At 41.6% G+C, this 24,337-nt stretch overlaps 1 protein-coding gene across 2 annotated transcripts in view; it reads right to left on the reverse strand.

Moving 5' to 3' along the window:
* The window catches only part of STAB1 (stabilin 1), a 162,829-nt gene that overhangs the window by 5,767 nt on the left and 132,725 nt on the right, over positions 1-24,337 (reverse strand). For both annotated transcript variants that reach the window (XM_070738665.1, XM_070738666.1), the window contains 9 exons: positions 20,627-20,804; positions 14,531-14,680; positions 12,224-12,328; positions 8,246-8,353; positions 5,193-5,386; positions 3,910-4,054; positions 3,143-3,276; positions 1,862-2,027; positions 1,638-1,744 (listed from right to left, as the gene is read on the reverse strand). In XM_070738665.1, coding sequence (XP_070594766.1) covers positions 1,638-1,744; positions 1,862-2,027; positions 3,143-3,276; positions 3,910-4,054; positions 5,193-5,386; positions 8,246-8,353; positions 12,224-12,328; positions 14,531-14,680; positions 20,627-20,804 — 1,287 coding nt within the window. The remainder of the gene's footprint in view (positions 1-1,637; positions 1,745-1,861; positions 2,028-3,142; positions 3,277-3,909; positions 4,055-5,192; positions 5,387-8,245; positions 8,354-12,223; positions 12,329-14,530; positions 14,681-20,626; positions 20,805-24,337) is intronic.

Consider the following 24,337-nt stretch of genomic DNA (forward strand, 5'->3'; position numbering starts at 1 on the left):
AAAACAGATGCCAGATCCTTTCAGGAATAGTTGAATATAGTTTCATTAATTCTGGTACTGGATCTGAATAATGAGACGCTGTTGTGGAGCATTCAGAAAGTTGCATAAATTAGTTTTATTAAAAACAAGTTATGTTTATCCTATCCTTAAGAAAACATCATACACTGAAAAAATTATCCACTAACCTTCAACTCCTACACTGCAAAAACATATGGACTTCACAATTCGATCAAGGTAAATCAATATATGCAATTTACATAGACTTTTGTAAAGCCTTTGATTCAGTAGTACATGACAAACTACTTCAAAAACTAAAATCTTATGGCATCTCTAGTCCCCTTCATGACAGGATAACTGCATTCTTGGTCAAACAGACAACAAATGTTTAAAATAGGAAGTGCCCTATCAATTCCTTCACCTGTCAACAGTGGTGTCCTTCAAGGCAGTGTTCTAGGACCAATACTATTCATTCTTTACATAAACAACCTTTGTGATCATATTGTAAGTAACTGCTTTCTCTTTGCTGATGAAGTTAAACTATTCAACACCACCAAAAATACTTCTACCTTTCAAAAAGACCTAGACCATGTATCACAATGGTCTGATAATTGGCAACTTCAAATCTCAACCAATAAATGCTGTGTCTTACACATTGGCAAAAAGAATCAGAACACAAAATACAAACTTGGAGGACACAACCTTCTAGATGACCCTCAATCTGTTAAGGACCTTGGAGTACTCATATCTAATGGCCTAAGTGCTAGAGCCCATTGTAACAACATTGCCAAAAAGGCACTAAAAGTTGTTAATCTAATCTTGTGCAGCTTCTTCTCTGGCAATTTTAAATTGCTAACCAGAGCATACAAAATATTTGCCAGACCAATCCTTGAATACAGCTCACCCATCTGGAACTCACACGGCATGTTGGACATTAATACAATTGAGAGAGTCCAGAAATATTTCACAAGAAGAGTCCTCCATTCCTCTGCTCGCAACAGAATACCTTATTCCACCAGACTTGAAACTTTGGGCTTAGAAAACCTAGAGCTATGTTGACTTCAATCTGATCTAAATGTAGTTCATAAAATCATCTATCACAATGTCCTACCAGTCAGTGAATACTTCAGCTTCAACTGCAACAGCACACATGCACAAAATATGTAAACTGCTCAAAATTCGACTGCAGAAAATACAACTTCAGCAACAGAGTGATCTATGCCTGGATTGTACCACCTGACTCTGTGGTTTCTTCTCCAAACCCCCAAAACTATAACCTTAGACTGTCTATAGTCAATTTCACCCCCTTCCTAAGAGGTCTATAAGGGGCATGCATAAGCGCACCATTGTGCCTACTGTCCCTATCCTACTGTCCAAATTTACCTGTACCTACTTTGCTTTTGTTTATGTTTACCATATCTATTATCTTGTACATGTTTTCAATCAATCAACGCATCAACCAATCAACCAATCAATGAATGTAGCTATGCCTGGACCAGGTTTGAAGGAAGGAATAATTATCACTAATGATTTTTTTAAAGATGCCATCATCTTCTTAATTAACACCTGTGTTTCACTGGTCATTCACAAATATATCCACAGCAACAAGGCTGCAGGATGAAGGTACTACTAAAACTTACTGAATAGAAGACTGAAAAGTTTGCCTGTTGAGCCAACACATCCAAAAGGCTGCCTGTGCAATAATAGCCATTTCCAATGTACCCATCCTTACAGTTACACTGTACATCTGAAAAAGAAACAACATTTGGTGTTATTTTAATTGAAGACAAAGTTTTTGTAAAAGTTCTTATGCAGGGAAAAGGCATAAACGAGATGATACTTATGACCTCATTTATTATCTCACCTTGAATTCGATAGCAGTAGGCATCCCACTTTTCACTGATGTTGTTTCGATAGCCATAGTTTACAATGCCCACATGATGAGTACCACAGTTCTGACTTGGGTATACCGTTGGGTAACCGGCTGTACGGTTAAAAAGCCAGCCTACTATACAGAGGTGGAACCCCATCTAGAAAAACAGAAAGTAGGGCTTTTCAAAACAATTAAAACATTATTTCAATACTCAGATATATATCAACAAGCTATTCATACCTTGATAAAATTGTCTTGAAAAATAATAACCTTTTACAGCAATAAGCTGAAGCTTTCTTAATGTGGCACTCAGTGGGCTATGCCCTGTCTAGCTTGAAAGAGGCAACTTATCATTTCCTTTGTATAGCATTTTTCTAGTGCCCATGTGCCAAATGTGGCTGCCAGCCTGTGATGACCCATGGGATGGCACAGAGATATCACAAACAGCTGGCAGCTCAAACCAGGCTTTGTAATGCTCCAACTCTCCCCCAAGCAAATGTCAACAGCTTCTGGTCACAATTAGTCCAGCCCAGCGCTGTCTGCAAGGCAATAAATCCAAATTTATCTCACAAACAAGAACAAAGCAAGGAGTTCAGGGAACAAGAGGTAGAGATCAGTCCAGAACAACACACAGGGAATACAAGGTTTCTTGGCAAGTTCAAAGTCGGTACACAACAACAAACACCCCTCTCAAATGCCTCTCCTTTAAACTCCATCCCCAGGTGTGCCTTGTGAAGGGAATCAGACCCCCTCCCTTCCTTGTAAGCCACAGAACCCTTATTGCTCTCTTCTGCATTCTTCTCTGCATGTCCCAGGATGAGGAGGGGATGGACTTTGGTCTTTATCTGAATCCCCTCTCCCTTCTTCTACCTCTCCCCTGCTCTGCCCAGCCTAGCTTTGCCCTTTCACAGTTTCCTCCACAACCAACGGAGACACACAGTTATTTATCTTCCATCTCCGATTCAGGTTCCAACTGAGGCATGACACAGCTTCTCATGGTATGAAAACAAATACACTCACATTGAGTCATTCACTTTTTTGTTTAAAGAAATAATTGGATGGCATCCCTTGAAGGATTACTTTCTGAATTTGTTTGAATTCATTATTTCAATATGAAGTAGATGAAAAAGTGAGGATTCAGTGGGATCTATCAGGAGTTTTAAAACTTCTTCGAGACAAAGGAGGCAAAGTCCAGCAGGAAAGCATATCTAGTGTGACTCTTAGCACAGACCAAAACCTGAGACACTAAATGAATTGATATCACCGTGTTACCTGCTGAGCAGCAGACAGTTGCTGAAGAGTGGCCAAGGTAGCTCCCTCAGCTGCACATGAGGTTTCAGCCTCTCCATAGGTAAAATTGTACTTTCCTGTAGGAGACTGCAGGTGGAACACACCAACTGTTTTGTCTGGAGAACAATCACAGAAATATGTTTATTAAGCTTTGTTGAGATGCGGGTTAGATTTAGAAAAAGACACTTTGAAAAGTTAGAAGAGATGTTCAATATTTTTATTCTAAATGCCTGGATTTTAATGGATATCTAAGCAAAGTACAATCACGGATTATAGCAAAAATAGGAGTGATGTTAGAAAAGGAAGTTAATTAAATGCATGTTCAAAGAAACTAGGCTATTCTAAGACTGTTGGATAAAATTGCATGCAAAGAATAAGAAAAATCACATTGGATCAGAGATTAGTCTCCCTAGTCTATATGGGCACAACAGCATCCAATCCATTCCTTTTCCTCCAAAGAAAGGAGAAGTAAATCACAAGGAGCAAAAAAAAAAAAATGGGGGAGAATTGGGAATCAAATTAATAAATGTAGATTATCCTAAAGTAAGAGACCAAAACAAAAAAAAATTGATTTGTACCTGACCAATTATTTGCCTTTACAGATCACAAAGGCATCTTTTACTACGCCAGTGTAAGAGGCAAGAGTCTCCTTTCCAAATGAGCAAATCTCCCCCTCCAAGTAATATAATAAAAAGTAGAAAGAATGAAGGGACCATTTAAGGGACCATAGAATAGAAAAAAAATTCTACCCTCGAAATGCTGGTCAGTACAAATAGCCTTCACATGGCATTGCCCATTGTCTTCCAAGCAACGGTCTGTGGGGGGAATCACTTCCTCGAAGCACTGCATTCCGTTTCCCATGTAACCTGCCTTGCATTCACATCTCCGAGTATTCTGCAAGGCAAGGAAGCTAGGTGTAACTGCACCCTTGACAGTCAGAGAGGACAATCAAAAAGAACTCAGCAGCAAGCCAGATGAAACAGTAAAAATCACTGAAACCTCCTTTCCACAGTTAGTAAAGGATTTACTTCCTAAATTATACCACTATTTTTATTGCACTTCCAATATTAGGGGAAATATTGCTATGTAGCTAGGGATCTGTGCTTTCAGGTTCCTGTGCATTTGCACTCCCTAAAATGGCACTTCTTTGAGCCCTGGTGGCGCAGTGGGTAGAATGCAGTATTGTAGGCAAATTCTGCCCACAGCTTGGAGTTTGATCCTGACGGGGCTCGAGGTTGGTTCAGCTTTCCATCCTTCTGAGATCAGTAAAATGAGAATCCAGATTATTGGGGACCATATGCTGATTTTGTAAACTACCCAGAGAGTGCTGTGAATGCTAAGTCTAAGTGCTGTTGCTATTACTATTCCTTGTGGTGCGGCTGTGGTGGCGTAGTGGTTAGAATGCAGTAGTGTGAGCTAGCTCACTGCAGAAGTTTGATTCTCACCAAGCTTAACACTGACTCGGCCTTCCATCCTTCCAAGGTCGTTAAAATGACCCAGATTGTTGGGGGCAATATTATGCTGACTCTGTAAACTGCTTACAGAGGGCTGTAAAGCCCTGTAAAGTGGTATATAAATTTAAGTGGTATTGTTACACCCCCCCCAAACATAAGGTCTATTGTTGATCCGAAAGTTACTTTTGCTTTTCAAAAATGGACTGCCAACTAGTTAAACACAGTAGTTTCTGTTTATATGGAGCATGACATTTTACAGAAAGAAAGAAAGAACTTCCTATGGGACAGGAATGTATGAACCTACTATAAATTAAAAAAACAATAGTGCTTAATATTTGGAGTAAGTATGATAATTGGAGAAGAACAGTAAATCCATATTTCACTGTGCACCGTTGTTCTTCCTTTCCAGCCAATTGGGAGAAAGCTCTCTGAAAGGAAGTCACTACAGAAACATTTGCCACAAAGTTATTAAGAAGTCCCAAATTTCTACAAACAATTTCTAAAAAAAACCTTGAAATGATCTCACTTTAGAAAGACTGTTAGAAATATGAGCATCCAGAGATGTGTCCGATACTTACTGGGCCTGTGGTAATACAAGTTGCATGCTCACTGCAGTGTCCATTCCTCCCATCTGCACATTGGTCAATAGGATCGCAGATGTAGCCATCACCCTGGTAGTCCATTAAGCAGGTACAGGAGACATCCGTTCCATTCTGTGTGCACTTAGCATGGTTGCTGCAGCCACCATTGTTGCTTCCACACTGGTCAATCACTGCATCAGAAAATGCCATTCAGTAATGCATAACTTTTGACACTGCCTATTACTTATGGAGTAAAGTCTATAATGGTTCAAAAATTCCAGACATTGGTACTGCTTGAGTTGACTTCCAGTCAATTTTGGAACATTAGAATAAATAATAATAATAATAATAATAATAATAATAATAATAATAATAATATAAAGAATATCTCCAGGACTGCCTTCTGCTGCACAAATCCCAGCGACCCGTTAGGTCCCACAGAGTTGGCCTTCTCTGGGTCCCGTTGATGAAACAATGTCATCTGGCGGGACCCAGGGGAAGAGCCTTCTGTGTGGTGGCCCCAACCCTCTGGAATCAACTCCCTCCAGAGATTAGGATTGCCCCCACCCTCCTTGCCTTTCGCAAACTCCTTAAAACCCACCTCTGCTATCAGGCATGGGGAAATTGATTCCCCTGGGCCGGTTCCGTTTTATGTATGGTTTGTCTGACATGTATGATTGTTTTTTATATTAAGGGTTTTAAATTGTTTTCAACTATTGGATTTGTACTCTTTTGCTGTTGTGAGCCACCCTGAGTCTTCAGAGGAGGCGGCATACAAATCTAATAAATAAATCTTCAGAGAAATGATGGATTCACAGTTGACAAAATGTAGATATAAGCAATTTATGTAGATATATATATATATATGTCACATGTTTTTTTGCTGAATTTGAAAATTAAGGGAGACTAGGATAGATCTATTTCGGCCTTATTTTGGCCTCATCAGCTAGCCATACCCACTGGGATTTGAACCTGCAACCTTTGCCCTGCAAGGCAGAGAATCATCTTCTAGGCTACAGTTTCCAATCCCTATATATATATGTCTATATGTATATGTCTATATATATATATATAGATATAGATAGATATAGATAGATAGATATAGATAGATATAGATATAGATACAGATACAGATACAGATACAGATACAGATACAGATACATACATACATACATACATACATACATACATACATACATACATACATATATATAAAACCCAACAATTAAAAACCATACAGCACATACATACCAAACATAAAATAGAAAAAAGCCTGGGGGAGATGTCTTAATTGCTTGAACATGCAATCAAAATAGCTTTAAAAAAAACACCCAACCTTTAAAATGTTCTAGGTTCCACTTCCTCCTAATCCAAATCCTGACCCTAGCTCTAACCCAGTTCCTCAATCATTTAAATGTTATATTGCTTTATATTTTTAATTATAAGCAAACCTCATGCTATGGTGGCACATATTGTTGGGGGCAATATGCTGACTTGGTAAACTGCTTAGAGAGGGCTGTAAAGCACTAAGAAGCGGTATATAAGTGCTATTGCTATTTTTAGCAAGTTTTTAATGCAAAGAAAGCAGTGAGCATCACTTAGTTTGAGTAAATTTAAAAAATTATCTCACCAACAAGGAGGAATGCTAGCATTCTAATGCTATTCTTCAGAATTTATTGCTATAATAGATACTAGTCTGCATATTTCAGAAGGTATTTGGGGAGATGAAATACTTCTGAAATTACTTAAGTTGTACAGTAAAATATGTTACTTATTTTGATATTCTTCATCTCCAACAGTAATATTTTTGAATTGTAAACCACTCAGATTCATTGATTGAGATGGGCAGCTAGAAATTGAATGAATAAATAAAATTGATAAGCAGGATTTTGTATATAAAAATAATCACTGCTACAACCCCCATAAGTTTTTATTTTCATAAAAATGATGCGAGAAATTGAAATTTCTGATCAATGTCCAATTTAATTTTTTTAAATGAGATGAAAAAAGTATTGGAAAAGATCAGGCAAGATTATATCTTCAGGAATCATTCCAAAAGGTTTTCTACAATGGTTTGGTATCTTTAAATTTAGAGTCATGATTCTTCTCTATTTTTGAACTATCAAATAATAGTTTACATTGTAAACTGACTTTCTCCCAGAAAGATTTTCTAGGATTCTAATAATTCTAAAGTACGGGTATCAAACTTGATTTCATTGAGGGCCTCATAAGCATTGTGTTTGACCTTGGGGAGCTGAGGTGGGCGTGGCCAGTATGGATGTGACCAGCTCGACACCACTTGTGTTGGGATGCCTGTGGTGGCCTGAGTGCTCTGCAGCAAAAATTGGCTTCCAAGCTCCATTTTCGGCTGCAATGGCCTCTTGAAATCCTCTGCCAGCAAAAACCAAGCTTGGGAGGGCTCCATGCTTCATTTTCACTGGCAGAGGCACCAAGGGCTGTCCCTTCACTGTTTCGAGGGTGGTCCCGCAGGCCAGATCTAAGCACCCTGTAGATCGAGTCCAGCCCATGGGCCTTGAGTTTGACACCCCTGCTCTAAACAAATGATAATGATGATAACCATGAAAATTCTCAGCATACAGGCCTTGGAAGGGACAGTATGGAAGATAAGTTGGATGAGTTTGAATGAATGTGTTTATTGTTGGGAATTCTTAAGACTTAGGTTTTAGGGCGGGGTATATAATTTTATCTGTAATTTTGTATTGATTTTTATACTCCTACGCCGCCTTGAGTCCTCTGGAGAAGGGCGGCCTAGAAATTTGATAAATAAACAATAAATAAATAAATAAGCTTCTGATGGTAATAACATGCCTTGCAAGATCTTGCATGATGCCATATACCTTGCATGAAAAACCAGGCATACCTTTACTGGAGAGCTTCTGTGAAAATGAAACCAATTAAAGCAATGCAACAGAAAAGCATCCAATGTTATTGTGAAGGATATAGTCTTATATCCTGAAATTATACTAACATTTTCAAAATAGGGTGGACTTGCAAATGTTTAGATTCACCGTTCGCAATTGCAACCATACCTGTGCATGTCTTTCCGTCTCCTTCATAATAGAGGTTACATTCACAGGTATTATTAGCTCGGCAGATAGCATTTGGATGGCAGGCTGGGGAGCACTGGGGCACTGCAGCTAAATATATATGCAAACAAAGCAAGCAAATCAATAAATTTACTTCAGAATTAGACACATAGCTTAAATAATGTTATGTATTAATGCACCTACCAATTCCATTAATGTCAACTTTGAAGCAGACTTGGTCAAACCATAATGGAACTTCAGTTTTGCCACACAGGAGTAAGAGATAGGGAGAGGAGGATTAGAGATAGCTGGGGTTGTGTAACTGAAATAAAAATGCTTTCCCTTGGGAATCAAGGCTGTTCTTATACCTGGCTGGGAGACGGTGGAATGATGTCACCAGACCTGCAGATGGGTCTTGTGGCTGATTGTTTGGGTTGAGGGGTAAAACGTTTACATTTAATTTGGTAAAAACCAATAAGCCACTCAGAGCTGCTTTTCATCAGATATGTGCCAATTTGATATTACCAATAAAGCTATTCTTTGAGGAATCTTCCTGCCTTGGAGTTCTTGCTTGCAATGGATCTATTACCTGGAACCCTGACAGCTAGATTTTACAATGGGAAGTCCTCATTACAGAAAAAAATCTTTTCCCCACTTTGGAAAAGGGAGTGTTGCTGCCTACACATTTTCTGCCAAGAAAATTTCAGTTATGAATGTATATACATTAAAATGCCTTCAATGAAATAGTTCAATTTCAATTCAATTTATTAGATTTGTATGCCACCCCTCTCCGAGGAGCAGCACCTCCAATTGAGCAGCGTTTACCCAATTAACCTTATTTACCAAATCAACTCTTTCACTTTTCACTGCCATTGATGAACCTGTCACAACTACATTTCAAGGAAATCCTTTCTTTCTGGATCATGCTTCTAATGCACATGGTACAGTTGTACTGAACATATTTTATTCTCATCCAGTTGTCTGCATGACTTATTTATCACAACTGAGGTAGCATGAGAACAGGTAGTAAGTTGTGTTGTGGTTAAGATTAAGGATTAAGGTTCAACTGCTCTTGGGTAGGCAGTCCCCAACAGATTTCGGGTAAAAATAAAAATAATCTGCATGGCATGATTATATGTATGTATGTATGTATGTACGTAGAATGCGGCCGCGAGAGCCATCGTGGGTCTCGCTAGATTCACCCACGTTTCTGCAACACTCCAGGGCCTGCACTGGCTGCTGATCGGTTTCCAGTCACAATTCAAACTGTTGGTAATGACCTTTAAAGCCCTACATGGCATTGGGCCAGAATACATCCAGAACCGCCTTCTACCGCACGAACCCCAGCGGCCGATAAGGTCCCACAGAGTTGGCCTTCTCTGGGTCCCGTCGACCAAACAATGTCGTTTGGCGGGCCCCAGGGGAAGAGCCTTCTCTGTGGCGGCCCCGGCCCTCTGGAATCAACTCCCCCCAGAGATTAGAACGGCCCCCACTCTCCTTGTCTTTTGCAAATTACTCAAGACCCACCTTTATCGCTAGGCATGGGGGAGTTAAGATATTCCTTCCCCTTAGGCCATTACAAGTTATGCATGGTATGTTTGTGTGTATGTTTGGTTTTATAATAAGGGTTTTTAGTTGTTTTATTAATTGGATTGTTACATGCTGTTTTTTATCATTGTTGTTAGCTGCCCCGAGTCTACGGACAGGGGCAGCATACAAATCCAATAAATAATAATAATAATAATAATAATAATAATAATAATAATAATAATAAGTATGTATGTATGTATGTATGTATGTATGTATGTATGTATGTATGTATGTATGTATGCTTTTAAGTCAGTTTTTGAGTCCTGGTGACTGCCTGAACTAGTCCTTGCAATTTTCTGGGCAAAATTTTAATCCTCATTGAATGACCACTCATTAAACTTGAAGTTATGACAGGGTGGAATACGGGGGATTTACAGTAGGTCTTCATAGCTGTGGCTATTGCAGCATCCCTGCAATCACATGGTTGCAATTCATGTGCTCACCAAGTGGCTCACAGCTATGATTTCACAGTATCTCGTGGTTGCACATTCCCCATTTGTGAACTCTGCTGCTGGCTTCTGGCAAGCCAAGTCATCGAGGAAGCCAGCAGGAGGTGACAAAGAGCAATCTCGTGACTGTAGGATACGGTAACCATGCAGGATTTGCTTAAAGGTGGCCGCTGGGGCTGCCACTGCTAGTGTCATAAGTGATATTGTGCCTGATAATTGTGTTACTTAGTGATGGAGTTGATATCCCAATTACCATAGTTAAGTAAGAACTATGTCATTGAGATAGAGAGAGGGAAAGAGAAAGAGAGGGAGATTCAAGAAGTTCATCTCTTTGGGATCAAAGTAATGATGAACACAAAAGAGATTTCAACATGCATTCTGCCCACTCTTGTTCATTGCCATCCATGCCAAATCTGGCTATCAAAGCCCAATGCAAATGGAAGCGATGAATGCAACCAATCAACACCAAACCTACAAGTAAATAAAACCAATAACCATACGATAAGCAACTTCACAGAATCTGTTATGTTCAATTTGATGGACAATATACAACAGTTCATAAAATAGGTGAATTTCAATCAAAACCTTAAGAAGGCTGGTAGCAAGTAACCTCTATGTTTGGGATTGTGGGAAGGGGAATCATCATTGCTATTTTTAGATTTTTTTTTTTTTTTAAAAATCAAGTACAGTGGTGGCCAAGCGCTATTGGACACGAAGGAAAAACCAAAAAGCAATGACAGAAATGGGCAAGACTCATGTCTATTTTTTTTTCTTTGCTGGTAAATCCCTTTGCTCTTTAAAACTATGTTAAGCTAATTTTACAGTGAATGGCTATTTGCCTGGGGCAAGATGGAAAAGGTTACTTAGGGACATTTTCATCAGTGCTGCCAAATTTCATGATGTTTACAGCTTATCATTCAGGTCTCACATTCCCCTTATTATAACTATTTGCTAGTCTGACTTTGTTTATTGTTTAAACCTTTTGATCATGAGGGGTGGGGGAAAGCCATGTTACCAATGTACTGCTGGGGAATCAAGGTCATTTATTTTTACTTGGCTTTAGAGAAAAAACTAACTGAGAAATTTAACTGGATAAAACTCTCTGAATTGATATACGTTCTAAGTCAATGGGATTAAAAAAGAGAGAGAGAGAACAGAGTTCTTCCAATACATATAGGAACTCCGAAAATCCTGTGATTTCAAAAATATATGAGCCTGCATGCTGATGGTCAGATATTGGAACACTGCTATCATGTCTCCCTTGGTCCTCCTTTTCTTTAAACTAGACATACCCAATTCCTGCAACTGTTCTTCATGTTTTAGCCTCCAAACCCCTAATCACCTTTGTTGCTCTTTCCTGTATTTTTTCAAGAGTCTCAACATTCTTTTTGCATTGTGGCGACCAAAACTGAATGCAGTACTCCAAGTGTGGCCCTACCAAGGCTTTATAAAGTGGTATTAACACTTCCCGTAATCTTGTTTCTCTCCCTCTGTTAATGCAGCCTAGAACTCTGTTGCTTTTTTGGCAGCTGCTGCACACTTCTGGCTCAATTATCTTGATGTGTTGAATTGCTTTTTTAAATCTCCATCTATAGTGCTTCCCAAGATGTTATACATGTTTGAAATACCATATAAAATCCATAAACTAAGAAATCAGAGGAATGATGGCAAAAAAAAGGGGGGAAAGCATTACTACCTTTTTTGAGGAATGAAGACATTTGATAAAATCTACTGGGCCTCCCTCTAGGGCAGTGTTTCTCCAACCATGGCCAGTTCCAGATGTGTGGACTTTAAATCCCAGAATTCCACAGCCAGCAGGGTCATTGAAACAAATCCTGGGAGTTGAAGTCTGCATACTTTGAAAGTCACCAAAGTTGGGAAATGCTGATCTATGGAGTTGTACTTTGCAGTATGTGCCAGCCCTGAGATTTATTTGCTTTACCTAGTTTGGTTTCACAGTGTTCTCCTGTCCAACCCGCAGAGCAGAAGCAGAAGCCATCTCCGAGCAGCCCTTCATTGCATATCCCATTTGCTGAACAACTGCACTCTGCAATGAAAAGGAAGCACCAGTCACAGTCTTTGATTAAGAAAGTGGTGTGGTGTATGATGCTGTCCCAAGCGTCTTTTTTCACTGGTCATTCCGCCTCATTTTTACCTTCTTTTTTAAACCAAGGGATAAAACATCTAAGTGAAGTCCCGATAAGCAGTAATTTACTAGGTCACCCATGGATGTTTGAGTGTTTTATCTTTTAGTGTAAATCCTCCTCTTCGGCAATCTGTAACCTCAATGTCTCCCTGCACTTGAGTGAATGTAATGACAGGGAAATCACAGAGTGATGGGAAGAAGATTATTAGCAAAGGGGGCACCACTCCTCCATCCTGCAAGCAGAGCATGGAAATGACCGTTAAAGCATTGTATGAAGAATGAGGCAGAAAATGAGAAAAACAAAACGTTGAGTATATCCAAAGAACAATTTTGGTAGAGGCAGAGAATAGATGGGGGTGGGCTCCGTCAGAGATGGTATTTACCGGTTCTCTGAACTACTCAAAAATTTCCGCTAGTGTTTCTCCAGAACTAATCAAAACCTGCTGAAACACACTTCTGATGCAGATATCTCTTTAAATCATACTTTTCCTTCCACTGAACGTACTGTAGAGTAGGTGGAAGAAAAAAAAAATCACTACTATAATCCTCAAATGCCCCTGGACACCTGATGCAGAAAATATATTTTTCGGAGTATAAGACACACCTTTTGGGGAGGAAAATAGGAAAAAGAATCTGCTTACCAGATATTCATCTGGGTAGCATCCTTAGTCTGGTCAGTTTCAGCACATTATTTTATCTCCTGGTTAGGGCTTTAAAAAAAACCTTATTTGGAGAGAGTAACAATGAAAGAGCTTGCAAAAATGACTTAGGGCTTGGAAAACATTCTTAGCAGAGAGTAACAATGAAAGATCTTGCAAGCTGGTTGTTGTGATTCCGTCTGAGGCCCCTCAGGGAACGGCTGATCCTCTGCCGGCTTCCTGCTCAGAGGGGGAGGATGAGGAACAGGAGGTTCAGGCAGACGGGGAGGAGGAATCTCAGGCTGAGGGAGAGGGAGGACAGCCAGAGTCCCCCGAGAGGGAGCTCTCCCCAGCAAGCAGCCTGGATTCCTTAGATGAAAATGCACAAGCAATAATCGATCTCCGGCAGAGAAGAGCAACACAACGAAGGGGACAATTAGCCAGGTACTTTCAGCACTAAAGAGGCAACAGCTGGGTTTGGGTGTGGTGCTCTCTGGAAAGGCTGAAAAGGCAGACCCACCCTTCCTGGCTTGTGGAGTATTATCTTTGGGAGTCCTGGGACCTGGCTGTGATCTTTGGCGTCTTGGAATTCTGGTTTGTGACTTTGAATACTGAAACCTTGGGGGAAAAAGGTGTGGGTCTTATTCTCTACAGTGGTGGGTGTGCCAGCAAGAAGTCTGCTGTATTGTCTGGCCATCAGGACTCTGCTGTGAAGTCTCATAGCCTGCCTGTTGGGAAGAACAGGTTTTTCTCTGTGTTTATTTTTCAAACTATAAAGTGCTTTTGATTTTACCAGCGTGTCTGGCTGCTTTTTCCAGTTGGTGTTGAAGTCTGGGGGCACCCAGACAGAACACTGGTAAGAGCTGGGAACATTGATAGCACCTGGTTAGGGCTGGAAAGAAACATTTGGAACAAGTAGAACAATAAAAAAATCCTACAAAGACAAGGTTTGGAAAACATTATTTACAGAGAATAACACTGAAAGAGCTTGCAAGTGGATAAGAGCGGGGAACATCATTAGCACCCGGTTAGGGCTGGAAAGAAACATTTGGAGCAAGTTAGAGCAATGAAAAAAACCTGCAAAGATAGGACTTGGAAAGCATTCTTAGCAGAGAGCATCAATAAAAGAGCTTGCAAGCTGTAAGAGCTGGGAACATCATTAACACCTGGTTAGGGCTGGAAAGAAACTTACTTGGAGCAAGTTAGAGTACAGTAATGAAAAAAACTCTGCAAAGACTTGGAGCTTGGAAAACATTCTTTTCAGACAGTAACAATGAAAGAACCTGCAAGATAAGAGTTGGGAAGATGTAACTGAATTTTCAGCCTCTTTTAGGGAGCTAAAAGGTGCATCTTATACTCCAAAAATACGGTAGGAATTCCAAAAACAATGCAAATGGTACCATTGTGGCAAATAGTGAGGAAAAGCTAATTACTAGCTTTTGTTATGTTGAAAACATTGTCATACCTTTGCAGTCTGGCCCATAATGCCCTGGAGTACAGAGTTCACACGCCACTCCCATAAAACTTGCATTACATTTGCACTGTCCTGAGCCTCTATGCCCATCATCACATGTACCATGGTTTTGGCATGGTGCTTCAAGCCCTCCGGGACACACTGAAAAAAAGCAGAACCGACACATGTTTTTCAACCCAATATATCACTTGAGAAAAAAAGAATAAATGAAGTCACAGTAACTTTCCAGGCAGACCCCAGTCTATTTGGCCATATGGTTTTATCCATTTCCTAGAAACAACTGTATTATATGCTACGCATAATAATTTCCTCCATCTTAGAAACTTCATGTGTGGTGCATGTATTCATTTTTCTTCAGCGCTTTGCAGTTATTTTAGGTACTTTAATCACCGCAATTGTTAGCAGATTTGTCAATTGCACATAACTAAGATTATGCTTAGAGATAAGTTCCTTCAAGATTGTACTGTATACATGAACTGTTAAAAAATAAACTTAGGGAGATGAAGAATAACATTCTGTTTAATATTTCAGTTTTTAAAAATCAGGGTAACTTTCTGCTAGTTACCATTTTATCCTTCTAAAAGAAAAGTTTCACATGATGCTGTAAAGCAGTGGTTCTCAACCTGGGGGTCGGGACCCCTTTGGGGGTCGAATGACCATTTCACAGGGGTCACCTAAGACCACGAGAAAAGACAAATTTCCCCTGGTGTTAGGAACTAAAGCTTCTATTCTGGCACCTTGGAACATATTTTTACAATCTGACCAATCAGGTGTTTACAATGGGGGTGTCCCTCTGACCTTCCTGCCAATCAGCTTCAAGCTCTGTTGGGAGAATTGGGGCTAGACTTATGGTTGGGTGCCACCACAACAGGAGGAGCTGTATTAAGGGGCCGCGGCATTAGAAAGGTTGAGAACCACTGCTGTAAAGGGTCCTCCACACCTTTTAATGAATCCTGCCTTGCATAGATTTGCCCATGTATAGTAATAGTTTTTATTTATGTTGAATGATCTCAGGGAGATCCTGGAAGCCTAATTGCTAGTTCATTTGGTTTCACACCTGCACCAGTGGTGGGTTCCTCCTGATTGTGATATCATAGAACCTGTTCAGTCACTGCTGGTCCATGGGCACCGCCATCTTTTTAAAATTTATTTTAATTTTTAAACTTTTCTTTAAAAAAAATCTTCCAAGCATGCACAGAAGCTGAGTTTCCGGCACTGTGCATGCTTCGCCATCTTGTTTTCAGCTCTTTTTAAAAAAAAATTAAAAAATGGCACTGTGCATGCGTGTGCGAAGCATGCATGCACCCATGAGACACAGTCATGCGGAGCGGGAGGAAGCGAACCAGCAGTGAAGTAAGTTAGAACCCACTGCTGACCTGCACACTTATCAGTTGCATGTGTTCTGGTGTTTAGCTGGGCTTTAGGGCGATCTGACTTTAGGACAACCAAGAATGCCCTTTATGTAGTAACCACCTTATTTTGGACAATAAGCAAATCATGGGATTAATAGTGGATGCCTGCCCAAAGTGTGAGATTTCCAGGCCTATACAGTGTTCCCTCGATTTTCGCATGGGATGCATTCCAAGACCGCCCGCGAAAAGTCAAATTTCCGCAAAGTAGAGATGCAGAAGTAAATACACCAATGAATAAGACACTTAGTGATCCTGATATTTATAAATATAATTATTTATTAACAGTACTTTTTTTTTGTTATTTATTTGGAAAAAATATTAGTTTGACGATGACATATGACATCATTGGGTGGGAAAAACCATGGTATAGGAAAAAAACTGCGAAGTATTTTTTAATTAATATTTTTTGAAAAAACGTGGTATAGGCTATTCGCGAAGTTTGAACCCGCGAAAATCAAGGGAACACTGTAATCATATGAGGCCAAAGTAAGGGAACCTGACTCATCTGAAGCTCTAACTCTAAGCAAAGTTTGTAGGGAGCGAGTCCCATTGTATTCAGTGGAATTTAGTTCCAAAATTGAACATAAATGGCAAATTCATCCTTAAATAAATATCATTTTCATGACGTGGTTTTCCTTTGTTTTCTTTAGGAGTTTTTTTTTAAAGTCTATATGTCTGGCATTTTAGGGGTTTCCCATTTAAGTCCCAACCATGTTTTCAAGGTTAGTTAGAGGCTGGATCTGCTACAGTGTGTAAGATTTTGTAGATAAATTACAGCCCGCGTGAGCTATAATAAATCAAATCCAGAGGCAATGGATTAAGTTACAGAAACGGCTTTCAAACGAAGTTACTTTTATTATAAAAATAACAAAAATTGCTAATGCCTGATCCCAGGCAATTTCTATGCGTCTTACATTGTTGAAGACTTAGAAAAAGATGGATCCTTCTGAGAAGAAAGGAAGTGATGCTGGCAGCCCAGGCAGGATTTTACATCATCATGGGCGGAGCTAAACTAACATACACAAAGTTAACTATTTAATTACTGAATGTCTCTGAATGTCTCTGGGCTGGCAATACACAGCGTGACACAGTGCACTTAGAATTGTTTGGCATAGAAAATGCCCAGGTACTGCAGTACAAACGATGACTTCCATGAAAATCAGGAAAAGTGATTTGCTTATTGATTTGGTCCAGCATTAGTTGCAATCCAGCATTTAAACATTGCTAAGAGACATTGGGGAAAATCCATGAAATGCTGTTTTATTTCTTCCCAATCAATGGAATATTCGCCACACACAAGAAGATAAATGATATTTTTGGCAAGAAGAAGGAAAAGTGAAAGTCATTAAAGATACAAAAGAAATTTCTCCACATCAAAAACATAAATAACATCACATATACTTTAATAGGTATATATTATTGCTTAAAAACAGTAGTACAATAACCTAAGTTACATTCCTATTTTAATTTTATTATTCAATCTATCTCAATCCTCTCTCTCCACTTCCCTCTTTCTATCTCAGGTGGCTATTCCACTCTAATACCTCTTTCTTACACCTTCTCTCCCCTTTCCTACTATCCTCTCCTCCTTCCTTCTTGCTTCTCTACACCCCTTTATACTCACTCTCTTTTTTCTCCTTCTCTCCTACTTCCTCTTATACCTTCTAAATCCTTCTCTGAGTGGATAATTCTAATTACATTTCTTTTTAATTTCTCTCCCCACTAAAACATACACAGCCTATCATATACTTCAATACAGCTTAATAAACATGTATCATCTACTAAATGTAATCATTAATACTTCTTAATTTCATATCTTAATAAGAAATTATTAAGTGCATGAATATTAAGATATGTTCCGATATTGGTGAACAGCCATGCACAGAAAATCAAGCATCTATATTAAATTCAAAGGAACATTAGAAATATCTATATACCATATTTTTCGTGGTATAAGACGCACCGGTGTATAAGACGTGCTTAGATTTTAGAGGGGGAAAACAAGGAAAAAAGTATTCTGAACCAAATGGTGTAATATTATATTGTTTAATAAAATACCAGTGTAGCAGAATACTTTTTACAACCATGTATACTTTTTAAAACCATGTACACTTTTTACAAACTTTAAACTTGACAGCTTCAAGACTTGTGGACTTCAATTCCCAGAATTCCTCCACCAGTCATGCTAGCTCAGAAATGGGAATTGAAGTCCACAAGCCTTAAACTTGCCAGGTTTGAAGACCCTTGCACTCCTAACCTCTAACTCAGGTGTCCTCAAACTTGACAGCTTCAAGACTTGTGGACTTCAATTCCCAGAATTCCTCAACCAGTCATGCTAGCTCAGAAATGGGAATTGAAATCCACAAGCCTTAAACTTGCTAAATCTGAAGACTCTTGCACTCCTAACCTAACAAACAAACAAACAAACAAACAAGGACAATTCATTTTTTTAGATGTTCCTTTAGTCACAGAAATGGCTAGCGATAGAATCTTTTACAATTACAGTTTCCTGCTGAGGTTACCTTATTACCTTACTACTATACCATGAGGTTTTCAAAGACCCCTTTCTTGACTACTCCAATTTTCACAAACAAAGTGCATGGAAATATATGGTGATGATGATAAACCTGAAATACAGTACTCCTTAAAAGGAGTGTTCCTAGAGCAAGGCTCTCCAACCTTGGCAACCTTTAAGAGTTGTGGACTGCAACTCCCAGAGTTCCTCAGCCACCTTTGCTGGCTGATGAACTTTGGGAGTTGAAGTCTACAAGTCTTAACGTTGCCAAGGTTGGAGACTTCAGTTTTAGAGCACTAAAGATTCAGCTAAACTCCCATTTCCTCGAGAGAGAAGGCTTTAAGAAGCTGCAAGATTTACCAGGAAGTTTTAAACTGGGAACGCATTTTATCCACCCCCCTATCTATTCTTATCTAATTGCATCTTTCCCCTCGGCTGCCTTTCCATGTCGAGAGTGGGGGCGGCGGGAGGGGGAAAGAAAGGTGGGCGTGACTAACCTACCAAGGGAGAGAGACTCCGAAGAGAGCAGCACAGCAGCTCGCTACTTTCAAATCTTTTTCCCGGTCTTGAATCAACCTCATTTACTGCAGCAACCTCAAATGCCTCAAGAAGAATTGAAACTGCCAAGCTGCATCTTGGGGGGAAGCAACTACAGTACCCACTTCCGTTGGATCAGGCAGGCGTTTTATTTTCCCAAAGCTTTTTTCATTCTTGCCCCTCTTGGAAAACTTTTCCATGTGGGAGGAAAAGTGAGCTGCACGCACACACATACACACACACACACACACACACACACGACGCTTGCTGAGGTTGGAAAAAGTTGCCAGAGGTGTGTGTGTGTAGCTCACTTTTCCTCCCGCATGAAAGTTTCCCCAAAAGGCCAAGAAAGAGCAAGACTGGATTTCACCCTATTGGAGAAAGACAACTGGTTTTGTTCTTTTGTTGGAAATTTGATTCTTAGGATGAAAACAGAGGTGGGTTCTTCCCGGTTCAGACCAGTTCTATAGAACCAGTAGTGACCCACTGGGGAGAGGGACGGAGGGTTGCAGAGAAATAATGGCTCCCCTCTCTGCCCCAAAACTTAATAAAACGGGACACAGCCCCAGGGTTCAGGAGAGACCCCAGGCCGGCCTGGCAGGCAAAGGGAGAGTAACCTGTGGCTACCTCCAGCACCACCCTGCCTCTTTCCCTCGCTGGGCGAAGTAAGCCGTCTCGTTCTACCTGCTCCTGCCAGAGAAGCTCAGTCATCCGGAAAGGCAGCTTCCGGGCTAGAGGGCTGCATGCCAAGGCTGCTCCTGAGGGGGCCATTGTCTTCCAGCCTTGTGCGCGGATCCTGGTGGGCATCTGAACTGGGGGGGGGGGGGTGCCGGCAGGGACTCCGGGAGGAACGCCTGCTGCCAGGCAGGTGAGGTGAAGCGCGCAGCAGCAGCTTCAGAGAAGGGGCGGGCATCCCCTCAACACATCCAGCCTGCGGAGGAGCCCACAGGGCGGCTTCAATTATCCGACGGGGTGGGGCTTGGCTCCATCATCCCCCATCCCAATCTCCTGCCTTCGGGGGCACCTTTGGGAGGGCGCAGCAGTTAGCGAAGGCACTCCGAGCAGAGGGCACCAGCTCTAGAATTCCTGAGCTGAGGCAGCTTTGCTCGGCGCACCTTTGCCAACCTCTGCGCCCTCCCAAAGTCACCTCCGAAGGCAGGAGATTGGGGTGGAGGCTGATGGACCCGAGCCCCATCCCGCTGGATGATCGAAGCCGCCCGGCGGGCTCCTCCGCTGACTGGATTCATTGAGGGGATGCCTGCCCGCTTCTCTGAAGCTGCTGCCACGCGCCCCACTCATCCCCGGGGCTGAGCTGCCGGCCTTCAGCCGAGGACTGCTGGGCAGCCTTGGGACAACTGCCACCACCACTCAGGGTTCGGTGTATAAGACGCACCCATTTTTTGACACACCCTTTTGAAGTAAAAAGGTGCATCTTATACACCGAACATATTGTATTTCAGTTAGAGGATGTGAGAACTAATAAGGACATTTCACTTCCCATAGGTAGTAAAACAAATTGTTGCATTATTTTTAGCGACTACTGCTGTTACTATTATTCTAAATGACCAAGTAAGGAACAGAAAACATGTTATTTTGTGTGGAATTTTAACAAACATTTCTTACCCTGGCAGTTCTTTCCATAGTGGTTTGCACAACATCGGAATAGCCACTGGGCTCTAATGCATGTTTTCCTGCATCCTTTAGTATTATTGTTTTTCAGCCGGTTTTGAAGGGATGGGACTCGATAATAGTGCTTCGTAAGCTCCAAATGGTCATCAAAAGAGCAAGACTGGATTTCACCCTATTGGAGAAAGACAACTGGTTTTGTTCTTTTGTTGGAAATGTGATTCTTAGGATGAAAAGAGAGGTGGGTTCCTCCCGGTTCAGACCAGTTCTATAGAACCAGTAGTGACCCACTGGTGACATCCCAATGATATCACGGAACTGGATCGGTCAATGCCGGTCCATGAGCACCACCATCTTTTAAAATTTTTCCTTCTGAACCTGTGCCGAAGCCGAGATTCTGGCATGGTGCATGCAGTCACCATCTTGTTTTTGGTTTTCTTTGTCTTTTTTCTTTTTAAAGTGCTTCTTGTTTTGCCTTCTGGAGCTTTGGACTTCCCCCTTCTTTCTGGCAGCCCCTTAAAAACCTATTGCCTATCATACTCTTTTGGCAAAGCGTGTGATCCATTTCCTCCTTTCAGTGGTCCATATAAGTACATCTAGAGCAGTGTTTTTCAACCAGTGTGCCGTGGCACACTAGTGTGCCGTGAGACATGGTCAGGTGTGCCGCGAAGAAGGAAGCTCAGGTTCTGGTCTCGAAACTTTTTGCAGAGAGAGAGTGTGTGTGTGTGAGAGAGAGAGAGAGAAAGAAAGAAAAAGAAAGCAAGCAAGAGAGATAGAGAGATAGAGATAGAGAGAGAGAGAGTGAGAGAGAAAGCAAGAGAGAGAAAGAAGAGAGAGAGAGAGAGAGAGAGAGAAAGCAAGTGTCAGAGAGAAAGCAAGCAAGAGAGATAGAGAGATAGAGATAGAGAGAGAGAGAGTGAGAGAGAAAGCAAGAGAGAGAAAGAAGAGAGAGAGAGAGAAAGCAAGTGTCAGAGAGAAAGAAAGCAAGAGAGAGAGAGAGAAAGAGAAAAGGAGAAGAAGGGAGAGAGAGAGAAATGAGCAAAAAGGGGAGGAAAAAAAGAGAAATGAGAAAATGGTTGAGACAGAGAATGAGAGGAAAGAGAGAGATAAGTCACTCTTGATTTAAAGCATATGATAAAAAGCACCCAAAGAATAAGAGAGAAACCCCCCCCAGCCCTCACCTGTTTTTGGAAATGGTTCAAAAGTGTTTATAAAAACACACACACAAGGGTGGGGAGGAGACAGGGATGGAAAAAGAGAGGAGAGTGTGCCCCAGGATTTTAAAATGTAAAAAATGTGCCGCGACTCAAAAAAGGTTGAAAATCACTGATCTAGAGTATGTAGATAATAAAGTTGAAAAAAGGTGAACATTTTTACAGAACTATAGATTCGTTGAGGATGAATGTGACAAGGAATGGCTGGCAGGGGAGGGGCCAGGCAAGGCACCCCTTGACATTGAGTTGGCCACATCCACCCAGTCACATGAGCACCAAGCCTCTCCTGCTGATTCACATGGCCACTCCTACCTTGTCACATAGCCACCAAGCCACCCCCACCTGGTCACATGGCCACCAAGCTACCCCCACCCGGTCACATGAATTTCAAGCCACACCCACAAAATTAAGCCACACCCACAAAATCAAGCCATGCCCACAGTGTGGTAGTAAATTTTTTGGAATCCACCTCTGGATGAAACTATATGTTCAACTTACAAGGTATGTGGGAACTTCCTCCTATTACCTCTATGTGTTAAGTAACAAAAAATCTAAATCTTTTTGAGGCCTGGAGAATGATGGCAGCAGCGCCTTAGATAGAAGGTCCATACAGAGAGTGGTTAGGGCAGCCGAGAAGATTATAGGAAGTTTGTTTCCCATTATTCAGATACTGCTTATAAGTGCTATGTGCTTAGAGCTCAAACCAGGGGTCCCCAAACGTTTTACACAGGGGGCCAGTTCACTGTCCCTCAGACTGTTTGAGGGCCGGTCTATAAAAAAACCCTATGAACAAATCCCTATGCACACTGCACATATCTTATTTAAAGTAAAAAACAAAATGGGAACAAATACAATATTTAAAATAAAGAAGAAGTAATTAAGTAATAAAGTAATTTATACTTCTTTATTAGCACGTAAATTTAAACTTAAATCTACAAACTCCCTCCATTTCTCCTTCCTTCCTTCCCTCCCTCCCTCCTTTCCACTTCTCTCTTCTCTCTCTCTTTTCTTCCTTCTCTCTCATTTGTTTCATTTTCCTCTCCCTCGTTTCCTCTCCATCATTTTCTCATTTTTCTCTTTTTCTTTTTCTCTCTCTCTCACTCTTTCCATCTATCCCCCTTTCTCAATTCCTCTCTATCTCTTCTTTTTTCTCTCTTTCTTTCTCTGTCCCTCTCTCTCATTCTCTCTCTCTTCTCTTTCTCTCTCCCTCTTTGTATCTCTCCCTCTTTCTCTCTCTCCCTCTCTTTCTATCTCCCTCTTTCTTTCTCTCCCTTTCTACCTCTCCCTCTTACTTTCTCTCTCCCTCTTTCTCTCCCTCTATCTCTCTTGCTTTCTTTCTCTCTCTCACTCTATTTCTATCTCTCCCTCTCTCTCTCTTTCTTTCTCTCTCTCTCACTCTATTTCTATCTCTCCCTCTCTCTTTCTCTCCCTCTATATCTCTCCCTCTTTCTCTCTCTCTTGCTTTCTTTCTCTCTCCCCTCCTTTTTTTCTCTCTCTCTCATACACCACGCCGGCAACAGAGAGAGAAAGAGAGAGAGAGCGGAGTGCGGCTTGCCAGTCCACGGCCCCCTGGATGAGCGGCTCTGCATGGCCCCAGCACCGGACTTTGTCGTCGCCGTCGCCTCCGCCCCCGTCCGGCTCTCCAGCTAACCCCCTGAATTCACCCGAACGGAGGTGGCGGCTGTTTCAAGGGACCAACATACAGTCCTTCTCGGCACTGCGTTGCTGCAGCCTCCGAGCTCTGCTGCTGTCCCCAGGCACTGTTACCTATAAGCTGCGCTGAGAGAGAAAGAGAGAGAGAGCGGAGAGCACCGGACTTCGACGTCGCCTCCACCCCCGTCCGGCTCTCCAGCTAAGAGGCAGCAGCCACGTCCACCCCTTCGCCCTCCACGGTGCCCAGCCCCCAGCCCCACGCTGCCTCCGCCTCCCGGTAGTGTGCCCGACCTCTTACTGCAGGAATGGGGTGGTTGGGGTGGAAGTGGTTGGACTTATCTACACGCGTGCCTGCTGACTGGGAAGAGGGGAAACAAAAAAAATCTGTGCCTCCAAAGAGGGGAGGGGGGAAAAAAAGAAAGAAAGAAAAGAGCTCCAACTTGGCGGAAGGCAGGAGGGGAGAGCCGAGCGTGCCGCAGCAAGTTTGCTTGGTAAAAAGGCGGCTATTCCTTTCTGGGGCTTTTTTTTTCTCCCCCTCCACCACCTCTTTCCAAACGTCGTTCGCCGCATAGGAGCGACCCTCTCACGGGCTTGTTGTGGATGCGGCACGGATGAGGGGAAAGCCGTAAGCGCGAATTCGCAAAACCAGTTCAACCTCTTCTTTGCCTCCTTACCGACTACTGAAGAAAAAAGAAGCTTCATTGGGATTTTGACTTTCCAGAGACTTTCCCCACATAAACTAGTCGCAGGGCTGAGGGGCGCGTGGTGTAAGCGAGGCTCTTCCTGCAGGAACGGATGACAGGGTGCCGTGAAGGGCCATGCTTAAAAGCTGCTAGGGCGC

This window comes from Erythrolamprus reginae, chromosome 2 (genome assembly GCF_031021105.1).
Source record: "Erythrolamprus reginae isolate rEryReg1 chromosome 2, rEryReg1.hap1, whole genome shotgun sequence".
In the NCBI taxonomy this organism is placed as follows: Eukaryota; Metazoa; Chordata; class Lepidosauria; order Squamata; family Dipsadidae; genus Erythrolamprus; species Erythrolamprus reginae.